This window comes from Lagenorhynchus albirostris, chromosome 15 (genome assembly GCF_949774975.1).
Source record: "Lagenorhynchus albirostris chromosome 15, mLagAlb1.1, whole genome shotgun sequence".
NCBI lineage: Eukaryota > Metazoa > Chordata > Mammalia > Artiodactyla > Delphinidae > Lagenorhynchus > Lagenorhynchus albirostris.
The window spans coordinates 52,640,649-52,661,763 of record NC_083109.1 but is presented as its reverse complement, the minus strand read 5'-3'; the positions used below and the strand labels follow the sequence as shown (position 1 = coordinate 52,661,763).

General features: G+C 47.1%; 1 protein-coding gene across 1 annotated transcript in view; it reads left to right on the top strand.

Annotated features, from left to right (window-relative positions):
* The window catches only part of ADCY9 (adenylate cyclase 9), a 130,593-nt gene extending 123,133 nt beyond the window's left edge, over nt 1–7,460 (top strand). The window contains exon 11 of the mRNA XM_060122697.1: nt 5,468–7,460. Coding sequence (XP_059978680.1) covers nt 5,468–6,659 — 1,192 coding nt within the window. The 3' untranslated portion in view covers nt 6,660–7,460. The remainder of the gene's footprint in view (nt 1–5,467) is intronic.
* Nucleotides 7,461–21,115: the final 13,655 nt, after the last annotated feature.

Here is a 21,115-nt window from a genome sequence, read left to right as displayed (position 1 = left end):
TCCTGAAAAACAGTTGTATCTTGAATTAAAGAAACAACATATGCATTCTTACAAGAGTAAGTGGAAGATATCTATTTGTTAAAATATCAGTTCATACTTATAATATCTTTGGGAAAATGAATAATTGTTAAGACATAGGCAGGGGACTTCCTGGTGGTCCAGCGGTTAAGACGCCATGCTTCCAATGCAGGGGGCCCAGGTTCAATCCCTGGTCAGATCCCGCAACTGAAGATCCTGTACATGGCAACAAAGATCCCGAGTACTGCAACTAATACTCCGTGCAGCCTAATTAATTAATTTTTTTCAAAAAAGACATAGGCAGGTTTCTCCCACTCTCTGAAAGTAGAGCGTTCCTGTGAAAACTTTCCTAAGCCAAAAAGTGAAGAAGCAGTTCCGTTAGGACACAGCTTGCTAACGGAGGCACAGAGTAAGTTGAGGTAAAGCACAGATGCTTACAGACACAGTTCAGAGCTGTGGTGGCTGATGCTGCGATTCTCAGTGTGGTTCCAGGGAAGGAGCTTGGCGGGGCCGCTCCTGCCTCTCAGGATGGCGCTGCCTCTGTAACACTCACTGCGAAACAAATGCTGAACGTTAGTTTTGCTTTTTGCCTTTTTTTCTAAAGGCAAAAATCCCCTTCAGATTTCTTTCATTAGCAAAAACAGGTACTAATGTAGGTCTTTCATCAAAGCAAAGCGGTGAAAAGCGAACTTTCAAAAAGCGAGGGTTTCCTGTGTTAGATTTGGTTTAATTTTATATAAGACATTAGAATGTTACAAAGGAGATCTCACAAATCAAAGAAAATTTATTCCCTAAAATATTTTGAAATAACCGACTAGAAATTTGAAACAAATAAATGTTGGGCCCTTGCTTTACTATAAACATCAAAATTAATTCTAAATAAATTGAAGTCAAAAATTTTTAAATTATATAAAACTATATAAACATCTAGAAAAAATAAAATTAAGCAGTTCTCAAGCTTCTAAGACAGAGATAACTTTCCAATCTTACAAATAATAAATAGAACCACACGCACAAAAAAATAAGACTGACCGAGGGGATGATAAAAGCAGACTGAAAAAAATATTTGTGAGACTGTTATGTAAAGAGCTAATTAAGACCTGTGTAGATAAAAGACCAAAAAAATCACAAAAGAGGAAATGTAGTAGAAGATAAATAGGCTACTACACAAGTCATTGCACTATTAAATAACTACAGAATTCCTTCTGATCTTCAAATCATACCTTCAAAATGTTACCATGTGAATACCCAGTGTAGGCCAGGGTGTGGCACATATATGAATTGATGGTGTTTAATATAGGTTTGTTTAATCCACACAGTAACCTGATATATTAGGTAACTTTGTCCCCATTTTCCAGATAAGAAAGCTGAAGCTCAGAGAAGGAACCTGCCTATGGACACTGGCAGTGTTCAGACCCTGGCCTCCCTCACTACCAGGCCATGCTTTTTCTGCCATGCCTCATTACTTTTCAGAATGGTACAATAGTTTTGGAAAGTAATTTGGCAATCTATAAAACATAGTCATAAAAATGTCCATCACCTTTAAACTAATAATTCTGTTTTTGCTTATCTGCTGAGGAAATAATTCAGCATTTGGTAAAGGCTGCATGCCCCAAAATATTGAACATCTGATTGATAATATTGAAAGTTCATCAGCAACTTCAGTTGTCAGTAAAAAAGAAATTAATTAAATTATGATACATATACCCAAATATTACAACTGTTAAAATGCAGCAATGTGGAAAGCATTTATGGTTTTCATTTTTCATTTATTATGTGAAATTACATAGGTCTTATAGCTACAGCTAGGTATTTCATTGTATATAAAAAAAAGTAAGATATGTAATACTTACGATCTAATGATGAGTGATGATTTTTTCTCTGTTTCTACAATTAAAAAATTAAATACCTGTGGACATTTAGATGTTGGGAAGGAGAATTAAAGTGACAATGGAACAAAAACAGAATACAGATGTTTCTGTGTATGATTGACAATTATAAGATTTAGTAGCAAAACACCTAATATCTTTTTTTAAGTTAACTTTCTTTTGACGTATAACACATACACAGAAAAGCCTCCAGATCATGAAGACAGCTCAGTGAATTTTCACTAGTGAACACACCCATTTAACTGCCACCCAGACCAAGAAATAGAACATTACCCAGAAGCCCCCCTTATGCCTCCTCTTGGTGCATCCCGCCCCCATCCTAGGCGTAGATTTTAAATGGCATGGAAATATACCAAAATTTTAATGCATGCCACGTTGAGCTGGCTAGGACGAGTGGTCTTTGTTTTCCGTTTTTCTCTATTTTGTAATCCCTCTTTTCCGTGATAATGAACTATACTGTTTTTTACTCTGACTTCCATTTGTCCATCTATTAAGTTATCTCTTGCATTTAGTCACAAAATTCCTCCTTTTGGGACTGCCCTTTACTATTTGAATTTAGGAGTAGAACCATCGCCTTCCTTGTTCCTTCTGCAGTAGGATAAGAAGTACAGGTTGTAGAGTGGAAATAATTCTCTCACCCGCTGGTTACAGATCTTCTGTTGCAAGGCAGCCCCTTGGGCACAACATGTCAGCCTGTGCATTAGGACCCTTCCTTTTAAGCAAAGGTAAAAGCAAGCAGTGCAGTTGTTTCCCTTTCCCTGTCACACCTGCCCACGTTTCGTATTCTTCTGCTCCACCCAGAGGGCACTGGCCTGTGCCCATCCCAGGCTCAGGCCACACTGCCGGCTTTAGCTACAGCACAATTGAGGAAACCGAGACAACGCCACCCAGTTCTACCACCGGGTTCTACAATGCCTGGTTCTAGAATGACCTTAAGCCTTGGTGACGTCTCCTAATAAAGAGGCTGTTCCTCAGTGTTATCACTTTGGAGAAACCGGAGGAAAGGTCAACTCCTAAGCCAAGGAGATGGGCTCATGTAGAGAAGACTCACTCCCTCCAGATTCTCTCCCTACTCTGAGCCAACAAGAGGGCTTGAGGGGCTGGACATAGATCTGTTTTAGTATCTAAAATAGTTATTTTGTTTAGTACTTGAGATTCATAGTAAGTACTGCCATTTGTTTAAATGACAGTTGGCAAAATAAATGAGTGAAGTGTGGTGCATCTTGCCATAGAGGCTGTTCTGGGTTCCTGGTTCTTAGGCATTAAGTCATAGAACCTCTGTCAGGGTCCCCAAGACCACCCTCAGGTCTGATCATTCACTTGGAGGACTCAGGACTCAGCACATGGTTGTACCCGTGGCTGTGGTTTCTTACAGCAAAAGGACACAGAGCAAAATCAGCAGAGAACAAAAGTGCATGAGACAGAGTCCAGAGGAAACCAGGCGCCAGCGTTCGAGAGTCCTCTCTCAGTGGAGTCGTATGAGATGCACTTAATTCTTCCAGCAATGAGCTGTGACAGCACGTGTGAAACACCCTCCTGGGAAGCCCATCAGAGACTCCAGGGTTTTTCTTGGTGGCTGGTCACATAGGCGCCCTTTGCCTGGCATGTACCAAAATTCCAGATTTTCGGAAGGAGGGCAGGTGCAGAAACCACATTGTTTGTACGAACAGTCCAGGCACAGTGAGCCCCTCTCATCAAGGACTGGTGGGAACCCTCCCCAAATCCAAGCTCCCCAATGCCAGCCTAGGGCACCCTGCTGGTTCTACAGACATAGCCTCAGGCCCTTTCTGCACAGACCCTTAGGCTGGTAGAGACTTAGCAATACTCCAGCCCATCTTCAGTTTACTCGTGAGGAAACTGAGACCTGAAAGATGGTGTGACCTGCCCAAGGCTCTCAGAGCTCTGTGGGGGGCCAGCCCGGTCACAGTCCAGGCATCATTACTCCAAAGCCAGGCTTTTGTGACTGTGTTTCATGGAAGGCGTTATGACCAGATTGGTCAGTTTCATTATTTTTAATATGCCTAAGTACAGGTAACATTAAAATTCATTAAAAAACACTCTGATGGTAGAATTGAGCTTTCTGTGCCATGGTACTCTCTAAACTCAGGGTCCATCTGTTCCATGTATAATTATATTCATATAAGTGACCCAGACCATTGTTATGTAAAATCTAGCGGCCTGCTCTGTGCATTTTAGAGTACATCAGGGTACAGTTTACATGAGCAGAGCAATCACAGCGTTGTAAACAGATAAAAGAGAGATGAGAAGGAAATTCAACAAACATTAACAGTGATCGCCTCTGGATGGTGTGATGATGGGTGAATCTTTTTTCTTTCTACTTTCACCCTAAATTTTATATGATGAGTATGTAGTATTTTTAAGTGGAAAAAATTATATTTAAAGAATAAACTTTAGAAGAGACTGCCCACGCTAATCTTCAGTCCTGGGATCCCAAGCTGTGGCCCTTCGGCACTGTGGAACCGTAGAACAGACCAAGTAGACTTGGTCATCAGAGGGAATAGAAATGGGCTCAGCCCTTAGAAGGGCAGTTTGGAAATTTCTACCGGAATTCTAAGTGTATTTTAAATGACTCAGCAGTTCCACTTCCAGGAGTTTATCCCACAGACAGGCTCATTCATATGCACAAAGACACTCGGGAATATCCACTGTAACCTCGTTCCTAGTAGTCAAAGATGGACACAGCTGATCGCCCTCTGCAGGGGACTGGTTGTTACAGCACAGCCGTGTGTTAGAATAGTGCGCAACAGAAAGGTTACCTCATAGGAAAGACAGTTATTTTCCATTGTTTATACTGTTTGAGTTTCTTACGGTGTGTTACTCTTAAAAGTATACATTTTATATTATTTTTAAAAATGGTTAAGTTATCTTAAATGACTTCGGCAAAACAGAACTAACCCCAGGGCGGGTGGGAGGGAGGGGGCAGGGGAATTATATCAGAGTGTATCAGAGGACATGAAATTTCTTGGGTGTGACAGTGGTGGTGTGATTCCATAGGGAGACGTCCTTTTTCTTAGGAGATTCGTACTGAACTCTTCAGGATTGAAGTGGCAGGTTACTTTCAGACTGTTCAGCAAAGTATGCCTGTGTGAGTGTGTGTGCGCGTGTGCAGTTTGTGTTGACGGAGGGAAACAGCAGAGTAGCACAATGTTGGCAATTGTTGCATCCAGGAGAAGGGTATACAAATGTTTGTTTTGCCAGTCTCTTAACCTTTTTGTAAGGTTGAGATTTTTCAAAATAAAAAGTTGGGAAAAAAGAAAAGATTTTAAAAATCAAGGAGCTAAAGACTTCTGAAAAACAAAGCAAGTACAAAGCACTCATTACAGGAATCTTACAAGAGTGACTCTTTATCACGCCACATCTTTCTAAACAGAAACAGGTCACTCTGCAGCTGCAGGTGGTTGAAGGTTTGAGCTGCACAAAACTCTGTGCAGGATGCTGGTTAGCTGGGCTGGTTCAGAACCTGGAAGCACTGGGCAGTAACCTTTCCCTTAAAGATGCATTTCAGAAGGCACATCCTTTGTCCTCTCTTTCCTCTCCAGCTCCAAGAGGAATCCGTGCAACGCCTCGCTGCCGCACGACAGCAGGAGCCCAGCCAGCCTGATCGGCCAGGAGGTGATTCTTGTCTTCTTCCTCCTGCTCTTGTTGGTCTGGTTCCTGAATCGAGAATTCGAAGTCAGCTACCGCCTACACTACCACGGGGACGTGGAGGCGGACCTGCACCGCACTAAGATCCAGAGCATGAGGGACCAGGCCGACTGGCTGCTGAGAAACATCATCCCCTACCACGTGGCCGAGCAGCTGAAGGTCTCCCAGACCTACTCGAAGAACCACGACAACGGAGGAGTCATCTTCGCCAGCATCGTCAACTTCAGCGAGTTCTATGAGGAGAACTACGAGGGCGGCAAGGAGTGCTACCGGGTCCTCAACGAGCTGATCGGGGACTTCGACGAGCTCCTGAGCAAGCCGGACTACAGCAGCATTGAGAAGATCAAGACCATTGGGGCCACGTACATGGCCGCGTCGGGGCTGAACGCCACACAGTGCCGTGACGGCAGCCACCCGCAGGAGCACCTGCAGATCCTGTTTGAGTTTGCCAAGGAAATGATGCGCGTGGTGGACGACTTCAACAATAACATGCTCTGGTTCAACTTCAAGCTCAGGGTGGGCTTCAACCATGGGCCCCTGACGGCAGGCGTCATTGGCACCACCAAGCTGCTGTATGACATCTGGGGAGACACGGTCAACATCGCCAGCAGGATGGACACCACGGGGGTGGAGTGCCGCATCCAGGTCAGCGAGGAAAGCTACCGCGTCCTGAGCAAGATGGGCTACGACTTCGACTACAGAGGGACGGTGAACGTCAAGGGCAAAGGCCAGATGAAGACCTACCTGTACCCCAAGTGCACAGACAACGGGATGGTGCCGCAGCACCAGCTCTCCATCTCCCCCGACATCCGAGTCCAGGTGGACGGCAGCATCGGACGCTCCCCCACGGACGAGATCACCAACCTGGTGCCTTCCGTACAGAACCCGGACCAGGTGTCCCTGGGCTCCGAGAACAACACACAGGCCAGGGACACTCACCCGTCTTCTAAGAAACCCTGGAAGGAGCCCATCAAAGCCGAAGAAAGGTGTAGGTTCAGCAAAGCCATAGAGAAAAGCGACTGTGAAGAAGCAGGGGTGGAGGAAGCCAATGAACTCACCAAGCTCAACGTCTCAAAGAGGGCATGATGCGGCCCAGCACCGCCCGCGGTGCTCTGTCCGTCCAGGTTCCACAGTTCCCGTCCCCGGACGTGGTGTCCTGTGGTCATTGCAGCCCTAACTTCTGTGTGGATCACAGTTATTCAGGGTTCATCTTCATCCGTTTTTTTCCTCTTCCCCCTTGGTGTGACCATTTGGCAGTGTGGAGAACAAGTGCCTTCAGGGGCTGGCGCGGCCTGGAGTCCAGGGAAGGTGCGGCCAGGGTGTGGCGCTGGGTGGTGGTGGACGTTAAAACAGAAGCTGTGGTTAAAATATTATTTTTATTGCTTTTTCTCACGAGACACTTTTTTTTTTTGCTAATACAATGTTTTTGAGGTTTTTTTTCTGTATACGTACTAGTGTTTTTCCAGTGACCTGACCTTTCTATGTAAACACATAGACGCACACACACTTGCATTCATGAATCTGAGATCAAGTGCCAGTAACTCACTGGGCGGGGATGCTGGGGGGGTGCAGGCTGAGGACCGTAGAGGGCCATCAGCCAGGACACCGGTGTCCCCTGACATGCGCCTTCCAGGCCAGCCGGGCCCTCAGGGGCTGTGACTGCACCCACCGCCCCCCACACCCAGCAGCTTTAGGGCTTTCTCCTCGTGCAGGCCGAGATTCCAAATGCTTACCGGCCTCACAGCTCATGAACCCAGGCCTCAGGTATCTAAAAGCCCTTTTTCATTCTGCTCCCGCCCCAAGGGGTCTTCCAGTTGGAGCGGAGGGGCTTGTCTTGGAAGCTGACTTAACTGAGAGGAAACGCAAAATAAACATCCAAGGGTTGCATTTATTTATTTATTTATTTATCAGGAAACGTGTGTGTCTTGGGGAGGGTTGCCGGGTCATTCTGTCTGGGGAAGGGCAGTAGGCTGAGGGGGCGGGGTGTGGTCACAGAGGGCACAGCAAAAGGATGAGAAGGTGTCCGTTAGTGCTTCAGCTACTCTGGGCCGCCTCCCCCGCCAGGGGCTGAGCAGGACCCCACTGGGCACGGCCTGCACACTCTGGGTCGGGGAAGCCCTCGGCCACCACTTTTAAAGCAAAAGCCCTCCTCCTGCTCCCCACCCAGGGGGTCTGCTCACGACAGGGGTGGGATCAGAACCGGCTCGCTGTGAAGCAGTTCTGGGCAGAGCACCATGGCCGCGGGCAGCGCTTGGCTTCCACATTCAGAAAGCTGCTCCATCCTTTCCTTTTCTCAGCCTGTGCAGGACCCATTTGTGGTGGGGTTGAGCCTGGTGAGTGGATCCCAGCCCTATTTAAATGGAGCTCTTACCCTGGAAGTAGGGACAGAATCGTCTGGATGGAAATGAGGTATGGAACCGGGGAAGTACAGAAAACCCAAGGAAATTGCTTCTGTGCCCTTTGTTGCTAATCCTGCTTGTAATTACCGTTTTGCCACATTGAGTCTGAAGTTTATGTAGGATTGAACTCAGGCCAGAGTTGCCCTGTCATAGTCATATGACACCTCATTCTTAAGGTGGCTGCAGCTCATGGGATATTTGAGGACTGGCTCCTGCTCTGTGTAAGGTCTTCTCCGATGTGCCCTGTGTATTTTCTTTTCACTGGTAAATCTCTATGTAGATTTCACATCTGCATTAAGTCCTGTTATCACTCCTCACCAAATACGTACAGAATCTGCCCTTCCCGGCATCATGAAGTATTGATTCTGGTCCCCCAGCTCCCCAGGGACATGCATGTCACAGACCCCAGCAGTACGGTTGTAGCCAGGATCTCCATGTCCAGGGAGATTTGCCTTCAGGTTTTACTGTCAGATTGTTGGTCTTCCAATGCTAGAGAAATAGAGAAAGGATGACTGTGACATTACCTCTTCTAAAGAATGTATTCTTATAAAATCCTGCAGAGATTTTATTTTTTCTGAAAAACACTACCTGATGCTCTCCTTGTCTGTCAGGCTTGTGGGCATGTCAGGGGTTCCTTCCATCAGTATTAAGACGTGTGTTGAGTGTGGGCCTCGCCCTCCACCATCTGGCTCCAGGCTCTGCAGCTTTGGTGGCGGCTAGGGGCCTGGGTGCTTCCTGCTGTTCCCCGTGTCTCTGCTGTTCCACTCAAAACATGCTCCACAGAGTTCATCTCTGCACACGCTTCCTCCCTATCAAACTTTTTTTTTTTTCCCTTCCTCTCCTGCGATTCCTGGGAAGCCAAGAGGCTGCGGACGCAGGGAGAGAGTGGTGACGTCCACCTGTCCAGTTCAACATTGTGCAAATGGAAGCCTTTGTGGACGGTTTAAATTGTCTTTAAAAAAACACCCTGAGCGAGCCTTCCTAAGCAGCCAGTACAGATGTTCTCTTTGGGCCACCAGTGACCCAGGTCCTTCCCAGCCCCTGCTTGGAAGCATACCTCAGCACAGAACCACGGAGTGCCTGCACCCGCAGCGCCAGGCCTCTGACTCCGTGGGCATTGAGCAGACGGTGGCTGAAGACAGGCTTCTGAGCAGCGGGTTCAAGCGCTTCCGATTAGGTGGAGGCGTTCTTCAGAGCGGCAATACCTCCTGTGAACTTAGGGCAGGAAGCAATACTTCAGAATTGAATGTGTGTAAATAGTTGCTTTGAGTTGCAATTGCTAGTTCTTCTTGGCCTCAGGTCAGATCAAATTATATATGTATAAATATATATAAACAAACACAAATAATTGCATCCAATGCAAACAAATGCAGAGCATCAGTTATGAAACCCTCACAGAGCTTGGAGGCTGCTCACAGCTCCGTTACCCTGACTGTGCTGTGGAGACACCTGCACATTTGCACTTGACATTGAGAGCCAAAGGGCCGCGTGCTTCCCCATTATGTGGGCTGTAGTGATTTGTAGTTTCCAAAGATCTGTCCGCGTTTGCATTTCTAGACTTTCGAAGTAAGCACTTTTTGGTGGTTGTTTCGAAAAATCACGTCATGCCTAGAATATGAAAATTAAATCTGCGAGAACCAATTGTTTGCATTCTCCATCTTTCCTTTGCTCTACCCTTTTTAAGTTGTTAATCCTAATAATTTCAAAATGCACCCACTGAAGAAATGGACATTAAAATACTCTAAAATCTCAATATTTGATGCCTGGTATTTCCTCATCGACAAGATCGTTACCACTTCCGAGATTAGGGCGCTCCTTTTTCCCTGCCATTTGTGGCTGAAATAGGAAGCTTTGCAGGTCTTTTACATCGTGACTTTGAAAACAGGGCAACTAAAAACTCTTATTGTGTGTGTATGTGTGTGTGTGTGTGTTTTAAATGGACACATTTGCTACAGTGAACTTTGGTTGAGAATTATTTATTTTTACATGGAACAGAAGCAGGTTGCAGGACAAATTTTGCTTGCGACCACATCCTGATTTTTTTAGACCTTCTAAATAGTTTTTCCCGCAATATCTTCAGCAACTGACTGAGAAGATGAAGTAAGTTTTCTGAAAAGATGTGCCTGCATAGCCTCTTCCTTACAGAGTCCTGGGGTGCCTGTATCATGGGGAAGTCACAAACCCATTTCGGAATCTGTTTAAAGTCACAGAGCGTCTTTGCCAAAAATCACACATGCCATTTTACATGTCATAGGGGCTCACAGCACCTCCAAACCTGGAGCCAAATGCTGGCTCTGCTAGGGGTTAGAGCCTCTTCCCCCAGGGTTTTTCCTGGAGAGTTCAGTATTAATGTGCAACTTCAAAGCACAGGACCTTCTTGTCGACTCAGCAAAGGGGATGCAGATGTGGCCCCAGGCCTTGCTCATCAGATCAGAGGGATCCAGCTTCTAGGTGATCCTCCACTGGAGCCTGGTACCTGTGAGGACACTGCTTGTTGACGAGGGTGCTCTTTCCTCTGAGTCCGCGCTGCAGGCATTCCTAGGAACCTTCCGGAGGTAAGGGAATATTTGTCTTTGTTGCGTTTCTCTAGTAGAAAGGACACCCCAGGGACTTTGGGGGGTTTCTCAAACAGTCTAGAAAGGCAGCCTCTAATTTTTGCAAACCTCAAACCTGAGGTTTTGTAAACCTCAGGACTTATCATTTATGGCTTCTCTTTCATCTATTCTTTTTTTTTTTTAATCTTTTCACTCTCATATTAGGGAGAGTTTTAAAATAAGTGTAATGAAGAATCGACCTTACCCAAATAGAGGGCTGGCCTTTTCTCTGGTTTCTTGGGAATTGATCTCTGAGCTCTTGGAATATCATGCCTGATAAGTGTCTCTGTTTAACTGGGGCTTTGGGCCCCACCAGGTAGTCCAAAGGTGTCGTTTAGTGTGGTGATCACATGGTATTCACTTGACCTCTGCAGGGGCTGGAGACGAGTTATCTACTTTTATCTAAAATCTCTTTCACACGTGGTTGCTTTTCTCTGCTGTGGGAATCTGTCGTTGTGGCCGCCTGGGATGGATCCCAAGTACCAGGGAGAGGAAGCTAACTGGGGCAGGAGATAAGTGAGAGGAAGTGATTAAGAAAAAGTACAGAGTTGCACACCATGTAGGCGTAAACTCAAAACCTTCCCAAGTGTCTATTTTTATACTGTTCCTTTGTAAAAATTGGTTTTTAAATAACACGACTCCAAAGAGTTGTTACTGTATGTCAGAATAACTTAAGCGTGGGGAATTCTCACATCCCTTCTGGGCCTGAAAGTTGGAAAGAGAAAGAAATTACACAATCAGGTATTGAGCAATCTGAGTGCCTCCCGAAACCTCAGTCATCAGCAGCAGCGATTCCTAACCTTTTTTTGGGCTCGCAAAGCCTTTGATAATTTGATGAAAGTTGTGGCTCCTTCATCCAGAAAAAAAAATGCACATCAAAATAAACCCACTTCGTGGGCTTCCCTGGTGGCGCAGTGGTTGAGAGTCTGCCTGCCGATGCAGGGGACACGGGTTCGTGCCCCTGTCCGGGAAGATCCCACATGCCGCGGAGCAGCTAGGCCCGTGAGCCATGGCCGCTGAGCCTGCGCGTCCGGAACCTGTGCTCCGCAACGGGAGAGGCCACAACAGTGAGAGGCCCACATACCGCAAAAAATAAATAAATAAAAATTTAAAAATCCACTTCATGTTCCTGGATCCAAATCCAATACCCATGATCTACAATAACAGGAGGAATGGTGATTTTTAATTATAAGTATCTGCAGGTGAGGTTTCCAAGCACTTCTGGACTCTCTACTGGAAACGTGATTAAACAGGTTAATGCTGCTTGTTTATATATGCATTTCCAATCCAATTATATTTTAGACTTTAATGTGTGAGTTACCTAAGTACATCTGAAGAGGCACTCAAAGAACTTTTCAATATAAAGACAAAGTTCATCAGATTCTTTCCCAACAGATAAGTAACGATCAGACAGTGTTTTACTGAGTACCCTACTATGTGCCAAAGCTCCTTTCACTTAGGTGGTGACAGTGCTGTGATACTTGAGAATATTTGAGGAGCACCTGTGATTAGTCACTGTTTTTCCCGACGGCTCTCCTGTTAGGAGTCCCACCAGGAAACAGAAGGGAATTTTTAGACATCCCTCTCCTTGCTGACATTTTTATTTTTTATTTTTATTTTTTAAATTTATTTATTTATTTATTTTTGGCTGTTTTGGGTCTTCGTTTCTGTGCGAGGGCTTTCTCCAGATACGGCAAGCGGGGGCCACTCTTCATCACGGTGCGCGGGCCTCTCACTATCGCGGCCTCTCCAGACGCGCAGGCTCAGTAGTTGTGGCTCACGGGCCCAGTTGCTCCGCAGCATGTGGGATCTTCCCAGACCAGGGCTCGAACCCGTGTCCCCTGCACTGGCAGGCAGATTCTCAACCACTGCGCCACCAGGGAAGACCCTTGCTGACATTTTTAAATGGTGGCACCTTAGTGTCATCTGTACCCCATCAGAGATGATCTCTGTGTTATGGTCTTATGGAATATTCAGTCTTTCAAGAAAGAGCAACAGATGAGGACCATTCAGGGAAAACAACTGCACCAATATTGTGTTGGTCCCTCCCTGAGAGAGGGGCCACTCCACATGGTCATATATTTTATTTTTAAAACAATCCTGATGGCGACTGGGGTCCCAGCTCGAGGGTCTCAGAGCTGAGCAGAACAAGGCACTGGCTTGGACTGACGGGGCCGGTGGTGGCCTTTCAGGAACCACACCCCCAGTGAAAGGCCTCCCTGCCCCCCCCACGCCACCACCCACCCCCAGAATTGCAAGGGGTTGGAGGACTAGAGCCTCTGCTGACCCCACCTCCTTCCAAGTGACCTCCAGCAGGCTACAGTCTTCTCAGAGCTGCTCTTTCTCTGTCTTCCTCTGGGCTTTTTTTTTTTTGCTGTACGCGGGCGTCTCACTGTTGTGGCCTCTCCCATTGCGGAGAACAGGCTCCGGATGCGCAGGCTCAGCGGCCATGGCTCACGGGCCCAGCCGCTCCACGGCATGTGGGATCCTCCCAAACCGGGGCACGAACCCGTGTCCCCTGCATTGGTAGGCGAACTCTCAACCACTGCGCCACCAGGGAAGCCCTCCTCTGGGCTTCTTGATCTTCTCAGCAAACAAAATTCTTGCCCTCTAGGTTGACAGGGCGAGGACTGATAGCAGAAAGGGGGAATTGTTTGGACTTGTCCATGTGATTCCAGGGAAAGGAGCAGAATGGGGGTGACATGGCCTCACACGCTCCCCTTGGAGTCCCATGGCATAGACAGCCTCGCACCCAAGGCATCCGTCTCGAATCCTGCCAGGTTCCCACCCTCTGAGGTCCCCAGCTCTGGTCTCCCCGTCTCATGGACGGCCACTCCTCCTCTCTACCTGCGGCCACCACCTGCATTCCACCATCACCTTTGACCTCCCAAGTAGGTTTCAGTGCTGTGTTACCTCACTCCCAAACTTCAGGAGTACAGATAAACCTATGGCAATGCGGCGAGCGGGCACTTTATTGATTTAAAGAAAGTAACTCTTTAGCTGTGAAATTCAGTTCTCACACATGCAAATGTGCCTCTACACATAAGGCAGCCTCCCATTATATGATAGTTTTCTGCCAAGGAACTCAAGACACCTGGAACCCTTTCTGTCCTCATGATGCCTCACCGAAGGCAGAGGTGGTTTTTCCTGTCCAACAGATTCGAAAGTTCAGGTTCAGCGTAGCTGAGCGGCTTGCCCCCCTCAGCCAGTCATTGCCAGTGATTCCCAGCTGCACAGCCAGAGACAGAGCATGCTGCCAGTCCAGACCATCTCATGGCTTGCCCCCCCTTCCTTTGCAAGAAAAGAACAAAGAATCCAGGTGGTGGGATGAGACATGGTGCATTTAAATGGTGAGATTAGACAGTAGGTCAGCAAGTGACTGACAAGGTAAATCCGTCTCCCCTTCTCTCCCTCTCCCCTTCTTTTTGTAAGACGGGATACTTGAATTGTGTGTGGAATGTTTAAGGTATTGTCTAGTGTCTGCTTAGAATGGAAAAGTTTTCAGATTATTCAAGTGTCTATATGGACTTGTGTCCATCGGCTAACCAAGACCATCAGGGAATTGAGGCCAAGTTTGCAACACATCGGTGCCTTGGGAAAGATCTGTATAAAACACAGATTATGTTGGTGTCCTGTGCGTCCTGCTAATGTAGCAGAACTAGATCAGGTACCTTGAAGACAAGATCCGTTTTTTTCCCCAACTGTTGATTACACAATAAATTTGTTATTATGTGTAATGTTAAGTTGTTTTTAAAATGCCCTTGTATATCTGCACATCTCCAGAATTTCAGGGAAGTATTAGAGGGGAAAGAAAAAACTAAATATTTTTTGGCCATTTAACTTGAAATATCATAAAACATAATTCACAATTTCTATGCCAATTTGGGGACCTTGGGCAAAAAAACGACTTTGTTGACTACAAAGGAGCAAGGAAGCCAATAGTTTAGAAGCAAATCTTATAACATGGTGAGTTGGTGGAACTTTTCTTTTGTAATTCTGATTTGCTGGAGTGATATCTCTTCTTCCTCAAGAGTAAAGACTTCTGATGGCATCACAGATACATCTAGAGTGTTAGCATAGAAGAACGTGGCTAAATGTTGCCCTTGGTCTCCTATTTCTATTGTTAATTGCATGACAGGTTGTACTTTCCAAAAATTTCAGTCAAGGACTTCCAGAGACTTCTAAAGGTCCTAATCTACTGTAGTACCTGGAGAGCTTTTGGATTTGGTTGGTTGGTTGGTTTTTTTAATATTGAAGAATGTGATTTATGTGAACTTTCAGGAAATTAATTCAACTAAAGCCTAAATCTAAGAAGATAAGGTAAAACTTTTTGGGAAAAAAAAAGAGATTTGAAGCACTTATCCAGATAATTTAGGATAAAAGCATCCTTTTGCCTAAAATATTTCAAATGAGACAAAATGAATTTATTGCATGAATCACATGGATAGTGATCCAAATTCTTCAGTTCACTTTTCTTATGCAGCCAATACAATGGGCTGCTTCAATCCCTTCAGCATCTCATTTCCAAATGTCCTCATCTTCTGCCACTGTCTGTTTTGTTGGCAGAATTACAATAGGAACAGACCTGCATGCTTTGAGGGAAAACCTAGCATATTCTTGTGAACTAGCCATTCAGTGGTTACCGGGACTCCAAAAGAGTTTGCCTGTGTTCCTGACTGGTGGTTCCTGTCACCGACTCAAACACAAGACGTCCCGCATCTGTTCCCGTAGCAACAGCCCCATGGATGACCTCTGGCAGGAGCTCTGTAGTGCCAGCGTGACCGTCCCATGTGCCTGAGACAGTCTGGCAGCCAAGAGGAGACTGGCCTTCCTCCCTCTCTTCCCTCTGAAGTGCAGGAAGGCAGCCTCATGCACTGGCCCTGCTTGAGACACTCCAAAACCCTCACCATAAACTGCCACCAAGTCCTGGGCAAGCCTGTGGCACCCACTACACTTCAGAAGATCGTCTGCAAGTCCCTTCTGGGTTTAGCCTCAAGAAGCTGCCAGAGCAGCGAGCTGGGACTTTGGGCCTGATCCAGACTCACAAAGAGGCTCTTCATCCATCCAGTCCTGGGCTGGCCCAGGCAGCAGTGAGCCAGACTCTCAGACCAGCGTGGAAGCCAAACAGAGACCCCTGCCAATCCCACCAATGGTCCTGGGGTCTCTAAAGCGGTCCTTGGACTTGGGGGAGGTCAGGGACAGAGCAGAGGACCAGCTGGGAACACCCAGAAAAGTGGATGTCGGCAAAGTGGGGTCTCCAGCGTTCAGTGACCTAACGCAGCAGGGGCCTGGCCCCTTGTGTGCCACCACTGCAGCTGCATCGTAAGCCATTGGACGGGGTGTGCCAGACAGGGCCTCCACGGCACACCCTCTTCACTCGACCGCATCCAACCGAAGAACCAATAACACACAAATGAGCACCAGTGAAAAACCGAGAGCCTTAACATCCTCTAGGAAACCCTGTGTCGTTTTCATGGTTTGTAACAGACAGCGTTATAGGATGGAGCCATCCCTGAGATGATCCAGTTACTAACATCAATGTCCACCGTCTCAATCCATGCACTTATCTTCATACCAAAACCAGTTCTGTGAGGCTCCCGAGCTGTGATGTAACACAACAGGTCAGCATCGCCCCATCCTGACAGCTTTGTCCTGACAGGTCGCCAGAGCGTGTTTTCCTTGTTTTCGGTGTTGCATCACCATGAAGGGGCAACAATGGTTTGTTCCAGCAGCGTTTTGGCCATGGGTGGTTGCATGCTCCATCCTAGAATGGTCGTTCTTACACGTGGCCCCTTGCTTGTCATGGAATACAGAAAGCAATCACGGAAAAGTGTAAATCAGCTTTCCGTTGCAGAAGCATGGATAGTTTCCTTTTTTAATCGTCATGTTTTCTAGAAACTGCTCGTGGTTCTTCCTTTCCTCCCCTCCAACCTTCTTCTCATCTGCACTTTCCCATCACCTCTTTTCCACAAGATGAAAGCACTGCTGAGAGGGGAACTCCGTTTTCTTTCAGATAAAGGGAAGGAGCCTAATTGTAAATTTTAAACATATGTAAGAAACTGCTTATGTTCTGTCAACAACCCAAAACAGGAAGAATTGTATCTGTGAACTATTAAGCTGTATCTGTATATAGATAAAAAGCCCATTATCTTTAATTCATCACTACAGACCTTGTAATCTGTTGTACATTAAAATGTTTTACTGTATCAGAGAAAACGTCACGCTACAGATCCAGAGAAGCTGGGGAAATAATTCAAAATACAGTATAATTAACTCAAATCTTGTTGTTTGTTTATTCTGGGCATGGCACAATTTCAAGTGGAAGATGTGCTGACTATAAATTATCAACCAGAAACTGAATTTATCTGTGAGACTCCTGAGACCTCTCTAAGGCAGCGCCACTCACAGAGCTCATGGTGTGTGGGTTCACCGTGCAGCCCAAGGGGTCGCAAGCTGGTCGTTGCATTTTAATCCAGATGCAGGCATTTCGGGAAGAAGGTGCTGCAGCCTGCGCCCAGCCTGCCTCCCGCCGGGCCTCTGTCAGCTTGCTTTAGCTTGAAAAGAAGTGTTCAGAACAGAGAGCAGCTGCAAATGTTCAGGACCTCGAGTGTACTCTTGGGATCAGAAGGTTCAGTACCTCCTTTCCTCCAGCAGAATGTGTGCAGACAGGCAAGTAGAGAAAGAGGGCAAAGGAGCCCCCCTCCCTGAGGGTCTCTCCCAACGCTGAAAGGGCCGGAGAGGCCTCCCTGCTAAGAAACATGGATGGGGGAGTGGCAAGCCTTCTCCGTGATTTCACTGGAGTTTGTTCAACCCTGAGCTGAGCTCATGGACAGGAGTGAACCAAAACTTGTTTTCTTTGGACTGTTTTGAGCCAAAATAGAAGAAAAGGGCTCATTTTTTCCAGTGATTTTTTTTTTTTGATCAATAGTACAAATCCAAAGTAAGTGTTTATTCACTGGCCCAGTTTCCCAATCTTTTCACTTAGAAGCATGACGGCCAATTCCATGGGTTGTAAGAATATTCTGAAAACGAGCCCACAAGCTGAGGCGCCCAGGAATCATAGAATGGTCTTTCCCTGTGTGTTTGGGTCAGATTTCCCGCACCAACTGTGAAGTATATAATTCTTGACGCTGAGCTTGACTTTTTTAGCTGGTGTTGGGTATACAGGTGTGTGAAGCTGATTAGCAAACACCATACAGAGAAGCTGCACTCCTCCTGGGAGGAGACCTGCCTTTTTTGTTGTTTTTAAAGTCAGCCCAACCATCTAGAGAGAGAAAAGTCTTATCCTTCTAGCAACCTAGTGATGTGGGGGGGGGGGGGGAGAAAGGTGTTTAATGTGCATATTAACAAATGCCCTGATGGCTAAATGTTCTTGTCCACGAAGGAAACATTGCTCACCTCTTTTTTTCCAGTTATCAAGCTCGTGTGAAAATAAGAAAGCATCCCGTTAAATAGTATCCCTTTACATGCCCTGGAAGGGACCTTTCCAGCCAGGAGGCTCTCCTGACACTGAAATAGTCACCTGGTGGCCCCTCAGACCTTCCCTGTGTGGTCAGACACCGGGCATTCCTTGTCCATCACCACCTGGAGAGACGCAGCCAACACACCGAGGCTGCGTTCTTCTGGAAACGTTCTTCTGGAAAACAAGAAAGTACCTTATATAACAAATTCTCACAGCCAAAGGGATCTGGGAGCAAATGTTAAAATTGAAGGGTATCATTCTCCATTTTTAGAAGGGTATTCGTTTGAGTTTTGATTTATCAATTCGCTTTTTTGTAGGGCTTTCTTTTCTTTTTTTAATTAAATTGCTCTGTTGTGAGGTAGTCATTTTAATTTCATGGCTTTCATAAGTTTACAGGAACATAAAAATTTGATGCCAGTGAAATTCATTAGAATTCTCCATTATCCTGTGGATTTAGTGCTCATCTGTCCTGCATATGTTTCCAGTGGTGGCTTACCACCGTCCTCACCATCTATCGGCCATATGCCCACGCATCATGCACGCAGAGACACGCGCAAGCACGGGGACCCAAGGCTGGTCATAAAACAAGGCCATCTCTGACGTGGGTTCAAACCCTCACCAAGGCGAGTGCCAGGGAAAGGCAATTGGTGTGCTCTGGACAAGAGATTTAGAAACAATCCTTCCAGCTCAGCAAACGTCACTTTGTTTCTGTCTGCTTTCCCCTTCGTTTGCAATAAACCTGACAAAAACTTCCAGAATGAGAATGAGAGTGTTCTTATTGGAAGGAGACGCTGGCAGGCAGCCACAGACTCAAAGGACAAAAGCTAATTTTGCTCTTGTGTTTCCGCCAATAACTCCTTGGCCCCCACGCGCTCTGCACAGGCTGAGCCTGAGGGGGATCCGGATGGGTCAGCTGCATACAGGCCACCGAAAACCCTCAGCGGAGAAAGGGAGCTTCCTCTGCTCTGGAACAAACTGTTTCCCTGCTAGTCTGGCCACTCAGCCCACATAACTGAGCAATCCCACCTCCTGGGGTCATCAATCACTCAGCTTGAGCCCAGGGACGTCCACTTGCATCTGGCCTCCCTGACCTGTTCTCCCCACCCCCCACCCCGCCCCGTTAAAGGGGAATCCTTCACTTTATGAAGGAAAGAAGGGAGGGGGGAGGAAGGAAGGTTAGAGAGAGAGATGGAAGGAAGAAGAAAAGGAAGGAAAGAGAGAGGGAAGGTTGGGGGCAGGGAGAAAAGAAAAGAAAAAGGGAGAAAGCGAGCGAGAGAAAAGGCAGGCAAATGCTTTTACTGCCTTTAAAGTGGATTTGATTTTTAAAATGCATTTCTGGATCATGTTTTCAGAACCCGTCTCCTGCAGTAAGTGTCCTGTCGCTGGTGACAGAGGAGAGCTGGAGTTTAACACCTTGTTGGGGGCAGAGGGGTCCTCCCCGTTCCGGTTTCAAGCTGAACCACGGAAGGCACTGGAGTTGGTTGTTCCCTCCGCAGCTGGCGAGGTGCCGCACCACCACCCTTCCAATGTGGGGGGAGGGGAAGGAGCATCCTAGTTTTCCAAGAAGAGGAACAAGACTAACTTGGGCCTAACAGGGCTTGGAGAAAAGACTCAAGGCTCCTGAAGGACGCTGCCATCAGGCCCCACCAGAAGAGGGGTGGGATGAGGGGTGAGGGTTTAGCCCCTAACGAGCTCTCCTGGACCCTGGAGCTCCCGCCGGACACGGCCAGCAGAGGAGGCCCAGGGCCAGGAAGCCTACACCAGGCGTAGGAGAAGCTCTGTGGATGGGCTGGCGACCTCTTTAGCTAGAGGCCCAGGAGACCCTGAAGGGGAAAGGCCAGGACCACCATCGCACTTCCTGGGAAGGGACAGAGCCCTCCTCAGCCTCCTAGTGGCTGTTCTTTCACCCACAGAGACAGTCTGGCAGCTGAGGGCCCAAAACCCTGGGGCCCGGCCTGAGTCTGTGAGAAATAAGCTCTCTCATCCTATCCAAAAGCCCTTCAGAGAGTTGAGGCCACGTCAGGAGAGGTGAGCCCCAGGAATCGGCTCTGCAGGGGAGAACCCCCCCAACAGTGACATGTAGCCCAGCAGTGGGACCTGGAATGTCCCAGAAACATTAAAGCTTGGGGTGGGGGGTGGGGTGAGAGTGACTCAGGAGCACAGTTGAAGTCAGGAGGAAGGAGCCACTGAAAAAGGCTCCTTTCATGTGGAGCCCAAGGCTATAAATAACCAGGCAGCTGCTCCACAGCTGGTGCAGGGCCCGTCTGGGCAGGGGGAGGTGGCTCAGGGTGTTAAGACAGCAGCCCCCCTGCACTTGAGCTGCGGGGCTGTGGCCTGGACGGCAGAGATGCAGCAAGCCCCCCTCCTGACACCTGGAGCTGGCAGCCGGACAAGACGGAACAAAGCGACACAGGGCCTGCTGCGCGACCCTTCTTTCCAAGGACACTCCCTGCTACCCTGGCCCTGCTGTTTGCACGTCAGCATTGGCGCTTATTTTTTACAAAGCCTTTTTTTCTTTTTATTGAGATGTAACATCAGTGACGCACAAATAACTTGGTGAGTTTTTATGTATTTCTATACCTACCTGCCTATCACCCGGATCAAGGTAGAGGACATTTTGAGCAGCTCAGTGGACAATCTTGTGCTGTGTCATCAAAGCCCCCACCATCCAAGGCGAACCCCTGTTTTGATCTCTACCATTGTAGATTGCGTCTTCCTTTCAACTTCATGGCTGATTCATCTCACTGGAATCCCACAGGAAGCACTGCTTTGCATCTGGTTTCTTTCAGGCACTGACATGCCTGTGAGATTCCTCCACCTCTTGGGTAGCAAAACTTTGTCCTTTTTCACTGCTTTGTATTATTCCATTGTATGAGGAGACCATGATTTATTTCTTCATCCTCTTGCTAAGGGTCACTGGGCTGTTTCCAGTTTGGAGCTTTGATGAATAACACTGCATTGGGCATTTTTTCAGTGTTAGCATATGTCAGAGCATGTTTGGAAATAAATTCTGCTGAGGATCTGTCTGGTACACCCTCAATGGATGGCAATTTGGCAACAGCGGTCAAAATTAGAAAAGCACACACC